The sequence below is a fragment of the Amphibalanus amphitrite genome, unplaced genomic scaffold (genome assembly GCF_019059575.1).
Source record: "Amphibalanus amphitrite isolate SeventyFive unplaced genomic scaffold, NRLGWU_Aamphi_draft 000366F_arrow, whole genome shotgun sequence".
Classification (NCBI taxonomy): domain Eukaryota; kingdom Metazoa; phylum Arthropoda; class Thecostraca; order Balanomorpha; family Balanidae; genus Amphibalanus; species Amphibalanus amphitrite.
In genome coordinates this window covers 390,056-398,719 of record NW_024881860.1, presented here as the reverse complement: position 1 = coordinate 398,719, position 8,664 = coordinate 390,056, and the positions used below count along the sequence as shown (strand labels likewise).

At 54.2% G+C, this 8,664-nt stretch overlaps 1 protein-coding gene across 1 annotated transcript; it reads right to left on the bottom strand.

The window, feature by feature from the left end:
- Window positions 1-1,014: 1,014 nt before the first annotated feature.
- Window positions 1,015-8,171, bottom strand: LOC122389646 (eukaryotic translation initiation factor 5B-like). Its single transcript, XM_043381854.1, has 4 exons — window positions 8,042-8,171; window positions 6,720-7,246; window positions 6,283-6,427; window positions 1,015-2,466 (listed from the first exon to the last, which is right to left on the bottom strand). The coding sequence occupies exons 1-4, from the start codon at window positions 8,060-8,062 to the stop codon at window positions 1,273-1,275; spliced, it is 1,887 nt and encodes a 628-aa protein (XP_043237789.1). The 5' UTR covers window positions 8,063-8,171; the 3' UTR covers window positions 1,015-1,272.
- Between the last annotated feature and the right edge of the window lie 493 nt (window positions 8,172-8,664).

Genomic DNA, 8,664 nt, shown 5'->3' with positions numbered 1-8,664 from the left:
GGTCATACATTAGTATGACTATGACATTAGTATGACATTAGTATATACCCTGAAATTCCAATATTTAGACAAATCGGTCCAAAAATATAGGAGTTATTGATATTTTCATTGACGTCATGACACACAAAATATGATTTTTTTGAGGTTGTACACCTTATCGGAGAATAAAATAAGCCCCATCCGATTCGTCGTGAGAAACTGTATCACATAGACACCTTTTTTGGTCTTACCAACAAGCTTCGAAGTTTTACCTCACTTGGCCTCACCTCGACCTGAACTTTATCCCATTATAGTTCATATCACTTTTTGACTAATGTCTATTAAATTCTTTGAGTAAAATGACTCATTAAATTGTATCGCACACATCCTATTCATTCAATGCTTGTTTTTGGTGGCATGGCCTGCATAACATCCTTATATGCAGTGCACCTTGTCTCGGTAGTCGGTAGCCTTATAACGCGTTCTAAGTGATCAGTATGAAGCTACTCTTCGCCAATTGGGCCCCACCAAAGTCAATAGTTTCTACCATTGACCTGACCTTGACCTGATCTGTCACCTACTTAGGCAAAACAAATTGTGCTAGAAAGATATGGCTTGTTGTTGGAGCTTTCGATCGCTGTTCTCCCTGTCTTTCTACAACCATCCGTTCGGAAATTAGACAGGGGGTTAGAATCCACCCTCTCCCCATTAGGGCACGTTCGGCCGAATACCCCGGCTGGTTAACAGGACATTAGTTATTGTCCTTTCAACAACTAAAAATGGACGCTTTAGCCAACTATGTAGCTACCAATTGTATGTCCCGGCGAATTGTATTGTGTTTCATTGCTATAGCTCTCGATGCACCCGTGTTCGCCGCTGTTTCGACGTTTATCATTGTTCCGCCGTGGCATACGGTAGCTACGGCTATATGCTATTCAGTTTCACCATTCTGTTGTTTGATGGTGCTGCTCAATCGAACTGTTACCCAGCACCGGCGAATCCTGCCTAGACTAAGAGACTTATGCCAAACTCCGATCATTAGCAATGGTGTGTATTGTCCAAGGGACAGACGGGCGAAGTATATGAATATCACATATTGGACGGATAACAGTATATGTAAGCGCACGGTAGCCAGCGCCCACTGCCGCGGCTTGCGGCGACTAGGGCGTCAGTCTCAGTCTACATCCCACACATGGGTCTAATATGAACCATATGTAGTTCTCACAACGAGTCTACTGCGACGTAGAACGGACAGGGACGGACCACGGGTACACACATAACGTCTGTCGCTGGCTAGACGGTCTCCTCCTCAGGCTGGCCGTCGGTGGTGTCAGCGGCGTCCTCCTCCGTCACCGGCCGCTCCGTGGTGGTCGTCCTCTGGCGCCTCCTCACGGGCCGTCTCCTCAGCACCACGGGCACCGTCTCGGCGTCCTGTGAGGGGGCCGTCTCCAGGGTGACCGAGTTCTCCGCCAGTGCTGCAGAGGGAAGTCGCTGCCGCCGGCGGGCCGGACGGTCCCGGAAGGAGGCGGGAGGCTCGGTGGCGGCCGGGGTGGGTGTCTCCTCCTCCTGTTCCTCCTCCTCCGCCTCCTCAGCGGGCTGCTCGGGCTCGACAGGGCGGACGGGGAGCCGCAGTAGCCGGCGGGCCACCTTCCTCCGCACAGGAACGACGGGAATAGGGGCGGCGGTGGTCGGAGCGGCGGGCGCCTCCTCGGACGCAGTTTCCAGCTCCTGCTCCTCAGTCTCCTGCTGAACTGCGCTCTCTTCTGCCTCCTTCTCCTGCTCCCGCTGCTCTACGAGAAACTGCTCTACTGCGGTCTCCTGCTGCTCTTCAAGCTGAATGATTGCGCTCTCGTCTCCGGTAGCCTCCTGCTCCTGCTCCGCTGCCTGGGTCTCCTCTGCTGCCTCCTCCTGCGGCTCCTGCTCCTCGACACTCTGCTCAGTTGTGGTAGGAGCCTCAGTGGTGATCCTCTGCCTGCGCCGGACCGCTCTCCTGGTCGCAGGAGCCGCTGTGGTCGTGGTCGTGGTTGTGGTCGTGGGGACCTCGGTAGCCTCCTGTTCGACCTCCTCGGCGACCTCCGCCTCGGTCGGCTCGGCGCTGGATGGTGCGACGGCTGGCAGCAGCGACTCTCGGAGCTGCTGGCGGTTCCTCCTGCGGACGGCGGCCCGCACCGGGACGGTCCGGACGACCTCCTGCGCCACCTCCTGTGCCACCTCCTGCGCCACCTCAGGCGCGGGGACCGGCGCCGCCTCCGGCACAAACTCCGGCACCGGCTCCGGCTTGCTGGGCTTCACGGTCTTGGCCAGCTCGACGGTCTCCTTCTTGGGCGGCGCGCTCTCCTTCTTGGGCAGCGCGCGCTGGCCGTTCTTGCGCGCCTTCTGGGCGGCACGCATAGCTTCGTGTTGGCGGCCGATGCGCGCGTGCTCCTCCATGATGCGGGCCACCTCCTTGAAGAAGGTGTCGCGCGCCGCCGCCACCACCTTCGATTCCTGCCGAGGAAGGAAGGGATCAAGTCAGAGCGGAGATTTGGTCAGATGCCTATCTGTCGCGTTCCGATACTGTCAGTGCGTCTGATCTAGGTAGCGAGGGCGAGTGATGTTTTTCTCAGATAATTAAAGCTGATAAATGTCAATGCTCACTTGGGACTTGTACGGGTGGGAACTGATAAAATAACGATGCCAATATCTTGTTGATGACATGCAATGCCAATTAGCTGGGTACACTAAGCTGGCTTTACCTTGATTGTTAATCATGAGCAAGTGGTGCGAAAATTGATACCTATCCGTTATGAAGAGCTGCCTGGGAGGGACACCTCATCTCCAGTCAATAGTAGCGTTTTCAGTTGGGCTAAGACATTCATAATCCGCTTCTTTTTCCCACATGAGTCAAAAACGTGTCCGAGTTTCCCACGGGCAGGTTTTTTTTTATAAATTTTGTCCGAACCTTTTGATGGGAAGGATTCACAATGACAGAGCCACCGCTAAGCGAAGCTTGTTGCGATGACCCTGCCCTCTACCCTCCGATCGCGCAATTCCGATTCTATGGCAGAATTTAGAGTCCAAAGTTTAACGTGCGCACAAAGTCGCGCACGGCCGGTCCCCTCTCTGACTTCGCCTGGCTACAGCCTGCCACCAACCGCAACCATACCTGTCAGGAGGCCCATAAATGTCGAGCGCCCGTCACGCTTCGAACCCGGACTGTTATAACCGGGAACGCGTGCTCTCACCACGCGGAGTCCAACGCTCTAACCAACTGAGCTACGGGACCGGCTTTATCACGGATCATCGGCGTCTAGCACTGCCGGGTATCCAGTGGCCAACATGGGCACCCGACAGCATATCTCCCCACCCGGCCCGAGCTGAGCCGTGATGAATCCTAAGTCGTGAGCCGCGCGCCAGACATCGTCGCAGTGCGCTAAAAACGTCGACCGCGCCAGACGTGTGTCATCCGATCTAAAAACGCTCATATGAGTTGCAGTAGTCAAGGTCGTTGGTTGGCGTACCTGAGCGACGCAAAACCGGTAGGGTGACCCCGCGGAAGGAAAGGATTGCGAGTCGTGACCCGGGAGACGGAGCCACGGGGCCGTGACCTACGTGGTGACCGGTGCCATTAAATACCCGATGACTAGCCAGTAGCCTTTCCTTGACCCGCCATGGCCGGTGTTTTTAGATCTGCCTGGTGTCGTCAAAATTAGAAGTGACAACGATACATGATAAAGAGAAATTAAATTTCGACCTAAGCGTTACCCTGGCCTCTGATAGCTGACTCTGACACAGTGTTTTATCTTCATTGTTTAATGCTTACCGATACATTGGTCAGTGCTCGCTCAGCGGTAAGTCTCCTGGCCAATTTGGTATCAGTGAAGTGTGATGAATGCCTTAAATGTGATTACTGGGACCGTAATCGATTGCATGCGTAGAGAGGCCAAGGAATTTCTATCGCGTCACACTGTGCTGGTTTTATTAAATGCCAGCTTAACCCTCGCATGTGTGCGGCGTTTTCCAGCTTCTAATGTGTAGGGGGGGGGGGGTCGGTTGGACCCCCCTTGCCGTTTGGCCCCTGATCGAGCTAGAGCTTCGCGGAAAAAACGAGCGTGTTGCCCGTGACGAGAGGAAGCCGATGATACCCAATTTTAAGGTCCTAGGTCATTGGTTGACCTTCCAGGTCAGGTCAATGACCCAAGGTCGGGAAAATCGGGACCTGTTAGAAAGTCGTAAAGTGTGGCTGCTAAGGGGTTTTTCGGGGTGCTGATCACGAATATCGTGTTAGTTTTGATCACAGATGATGTTTTTAAGCATTTAGACCAGGTCGGGTCAGGTCAGGTCAGGTCAACCAGTAGGCGTCGTGACGGGTATTAGTATTACGTGTCAACCGCCTCTGACAGCTTCGTAACATGTTACGAAGTCACCAAAACTACTTCGTAAATGTTCAAATGGTTGCTAAATTCGAATTCAGCTCCAAAAACTAGCCTAGAAACATGTAAAACTCGAAAAAGTGAACCGAGGTCACCAAAGGTCAATGACCTGACCTGACCTTCAGGTGACCTTGACACCCACCCTAATGCATGGGAGCAACATCATATCACATGTTTGAACGCTTGAAACCACGAAAAGACTGCAAACGCGCGGCTAATGCGAGCCGACATACGCGGAATCGCGATTCCGGCCAAACATGGTCTCGGAAAAGAGGTCACAGGTCAAAGGTCATTGGGGTCAGGGTCATGAAATTTTCAGGGTAGGTGTAAAATTGATCAATGCGAGGGTACTAAAAGTTTCGTCGCGATCGGCCGCTTTTTACGCGAGTTATTCGCGAAAAACCATGGGGGGGGGTCCATCCGACCCCCCCTACACATGCGAGGGTTAAGGAAAGTGCAAACGGATTGCCCTTATAGCTGGCGACGATTCAACAGGTTATGGGCTTGATCCTCGATCTTCGATAGCTCACTACTTAAGCCATTTAAGCTGTATTTAGCGGGACCTTCAAGGCTTGTTTACCTTGGGGATTCGAAGAATCTCAAAGGCGATGTCGTAGACGAAGATGTTCAATAACATAGGGATTGTGTCGCGAATATAAATCACGAACCAAAGATCATAGGCGTCAGCAATGACCCAGCGATTGCGTCAGTCTTGCGACAATGCTAAAAAAAGTAGCGTCATGGAGATTTCAAAACAAGCCAATGAAAAATGTCGACTACCGGGAAAAAAATGTTTTGATGCCACCAAAGCCGACATTGACATTGTTCTCCCGGCCGTGAGGCAATAAAATGTTGTCAGATCTAACCTGTTTCATTTAATCAGCTCGTCTAGCCCAAAGCCGGGCTCCTGTCAAAGGGAATACTGCAAGACGCTGGCGTGCAACTTAGGGCTTTACCAGTGTTACTCGGATCTTTGACACATTGTGGAACCCCTCACCATGTCAGGTGGCGGATTGGTTTTTAGATAACGTTACAGATTAGCACGTGTCGCCACCAAACCACAGCTTCTGATCCTCTGTATCCTGTATATTGTCACGGCTTTAGAAATGATGCTGTCGAACTTTTAACCCGCAAAGAAGATGAAACCAGTCCTTCTGTAGGTATGTAATAACGCAAGCTGTCAAAAATCCGGAAAAAAGTATCCTGGGTGGTTGACTAATGCGCGTAAGAACCTAAGACCTAATGCGCTTACCTGCCTCTGACACCTGACTCATGATTGCAACCTGTAAGTAACCCATGTACTTTGGACTAGCTACCATGTCGTGTCATGTAATATATCATAAGCAGATATTGTTGCTTCAGCGTTCGTAACCGAAACACGTTCTCTACTTAGCTTTTCAATTCCTTTCTGTTTCTTCCCAGGCGTCTTGGTCCCTCATCCATGTTCCCTCTTGTTTCCTCATCCCTGCTCTACCTGCCCCGCCTCTCATCTCCCGTCCCTCAACTTCTATACGGGACCCCTCCATTCCCTACCCTTCCCTCCGTCCCCCCTGTCTCACCCTGGGTGGGGCGCCCGGCCCCGCCCCGCGCACGGTCCGCTGTCTCACCCCGGGCAGGGCGCTGGGCACGGTCCCCCGCACGGTCCCCTGTCTCACCCTGGGCAGGTCACTGGGCACGGTCCCCCCGCACGGTCCGCTATCTCACCCTGGGCAGGGCGCTGGGCACGGTCCCCCGCACGGTCCCCCTGTCTCACCCTGGGCAGGGTGCTGGGCACGGTCCCCTGTCCCACCCTGGGCAGGGCGCCCGGCACGGCCCCCCGCACGGTCCCCCTGTCTCACCCTGAGCACGGCCGGGCGCTGGGCACGGCCCCCCGCACGGTCCCTTATCTCACCCTGGGCAGGGCGCCCGGCACGGCACCGCGCACGGTCGGGTAGAAGCCCGTCTTGTCGGCCGTGTAGTCCACCTTGACGACGCGCTTCAGCGGGTCCAGGTACTGGAACGAGCCCACCACATTGCCGCTGTCGTCCCGAGATTCGCTGCGGAGAGACACAGGGTCGTTGTGAGTGTCAGGAGGTAGGGAACGCTTACATCATTTATGGATACAGAACGAAGTGCTTTATCCTCTATGGACGCTCCATTTTCGTTGAACGTCATTTTTGCAAGCTGCTTTTTACTTTGATTGTGTATTTCTCGTTAAGTTATCCACAAGTTTGCTAGTGTCGGTCAATCACAGACACCAAAGTGATAATTGAACGGGTTTAACATTTATTTTGCTCGCTTAGTCTACCGCCGTTCATAGTCTGTGGACGTCAGCGTCCACGGTCTTACCTGTGCGTGCGATCCACGTGGTTGGGGAACCGGCCGGCGTCATACGAGAAGCTGTACGGCCGCCGCGGCCCGCGCGGCTCCGCCCTGGCCCGCGGCTGGCGGAGCTCGGGAGCCGCCTCCTGAGGCTGGCGCAGCTCGTTCTCGGACCGGCGCAGCTCGACAGCCGGCTGCCGGCGCCTGACAGCGGGCTGCGACGGCTCCTCCAGCGGCTGCGACGGCTCCTTCAGAGGCTGGCCCGCCGACAGAGAGAGCTCGTTGACGGGCTGCGGCAGCTCCTCGAACCGCTGCGGCAGCTCGTCGAGTGGCTGCAGAAACTCGTCTCTGGAGTCGGGCAGGCCGAACTCCAGTCCCAGCGGCTCGTCGAGCTCTCCCTCTCCGGAGCCGTCCGCTAGCTCCTCGCCGTGATCGTGGGCGTGGTCGTGGTGGTCGTGGTCGTGCTCATGGTGGGCGTGGTCATGGTGACCGTGGTGGGCGTGCTCCAGGCCGTCGAGGAGCTCAGGCCGAGCGCAGACGGCTGCAGCCAGCAGCTGTTGGTCACAGGGGACAGGAGTGGGGTCAGACGGCTTCGGGGTGATAGCCGGGTCAGAGGGTCGGTTTGGAAGGCAGAGGCCTGCTCAGAAGGGTCAGAAAGGTCACTGTCGTCGACTTATTGAATTCAATTGCTGGTCAAAGAGGTAAATGGTTGTGGCTTGTGCAGGGGCGCGGGAACTACTTTCCGACTGGGGGGGCACACCATAATAGAGATCAACCTAGGGTACCCCCAAATCTAGTTTTCTCACCGGTTTTAGGCCACTTATTTTTCACCCCTCGGCTTTTTCAACAAAAAAGAAAACATTTGCAAAAAAAAGTGTGGTATTCCGTCTCATAGCTGTGGGGGCACCGCCCCCACGGCCCCAGAGTTGGGGGGGGGCAAGCTGCCCCCACTGCCCCCCCGGCTCCCGCGCCTATGGGCTTGTGACTGATAAGCACTACCTACCAAGAGTCAAGACAGAAAAGATTAATTAGTTTGATATCGGTTTCGCCACTGCCTTTTAAAATTTAAAGACTATTTAAAGTTGAACGAATTAGTAATATAAACACCGGCATTTTTTCTGCGTAAAAAAATATACTTTCAATTAGTCTTTGTGAAGCTGTCTTTATCGTAATGCCACCTTGCGGGCATATTAAATTTTGGTTCAGAGGAAAATAGATGGCCATAGGAAAATTAATCATGTTCACAGAGCCTCTGGTCCACCGCGATGCATGTGATCTCTGCGGTCTGCCGATGTATGGCACCCCAGCTCTAGTTTGTGCACCGGCCCGATGTAACTCATCCCACTCACCAATGTCAGTAGCAGCCTCATCGTGTCAGTAGTCGGTACGCCAGTGGGTCACCCGTCGGCCAGCCGGTCCCAGCTGTGCTCTCAGCACAGCCCGCGCCGCTCTAAGTAGAGTCCCGCCGCCGCATCCCGGCCGCTGATTGGCTGCGACAGGTCTGACGCGGGCGCTGATTGGCTGAGCGCCCCCCCCCCCCCCACTGGGTTAGGAACGTCCCGAGCTACCTTTCTCTGTCGGCGAGGAGATGGAACAGGTCACCGTGTGATTCAGAACGACAGATCACAGGGGAGAGGACAGAAATCCCAGCGCCTGTCCGTCTCAGTGGCGTGTGGTCTGTTCCCCGATCAAATACCGAGTCTCATGTGGAGTCTCTTTCCACATCAAATACCCATATGAGTCTCACGTGGAGTCTCTTCCCAGAGCAAATACCCATGAGTCTCATGTCGAGTCTCTTCCCAGAGCAAATACCCATGAGTCTCATGTGGAGTTTCTTCCCAGAGCAAATACCCATGAGTCTCATGTGGAGTCTCTTCCCAGAGCAAATACCCATGAGTCTCATGTCGAGTCTCTTCCCAGAGCAAATACCCATGAGTCTCATGTGGTGTTTCTTCCCAGAGCAAATATCCGT

Excerpts from the sequence above, each read along its gene's own strand:
- LOC122389646 (XM_043381854.1), bottom strand. The coding sequence starts at position 8,062 with ATGAGGCTGCTACTGACATTG. Across the intron at positions 7,247-8,041 it reads TGAGGCTGCTACTGACATTG|CTGCTGGCTGCAGCCGTCTG; the intron begins GTGAGTGGGATG and ends TGTGACCAACAG. Across the intron at positions 2,467-6,282 it reads TGCCGGGCGCCCTGCCCAGG|GAATCGAAGGTGGTGGCGGC; the intron begins GTGAGATAAGGG and ends CTTCCTCGGCAG.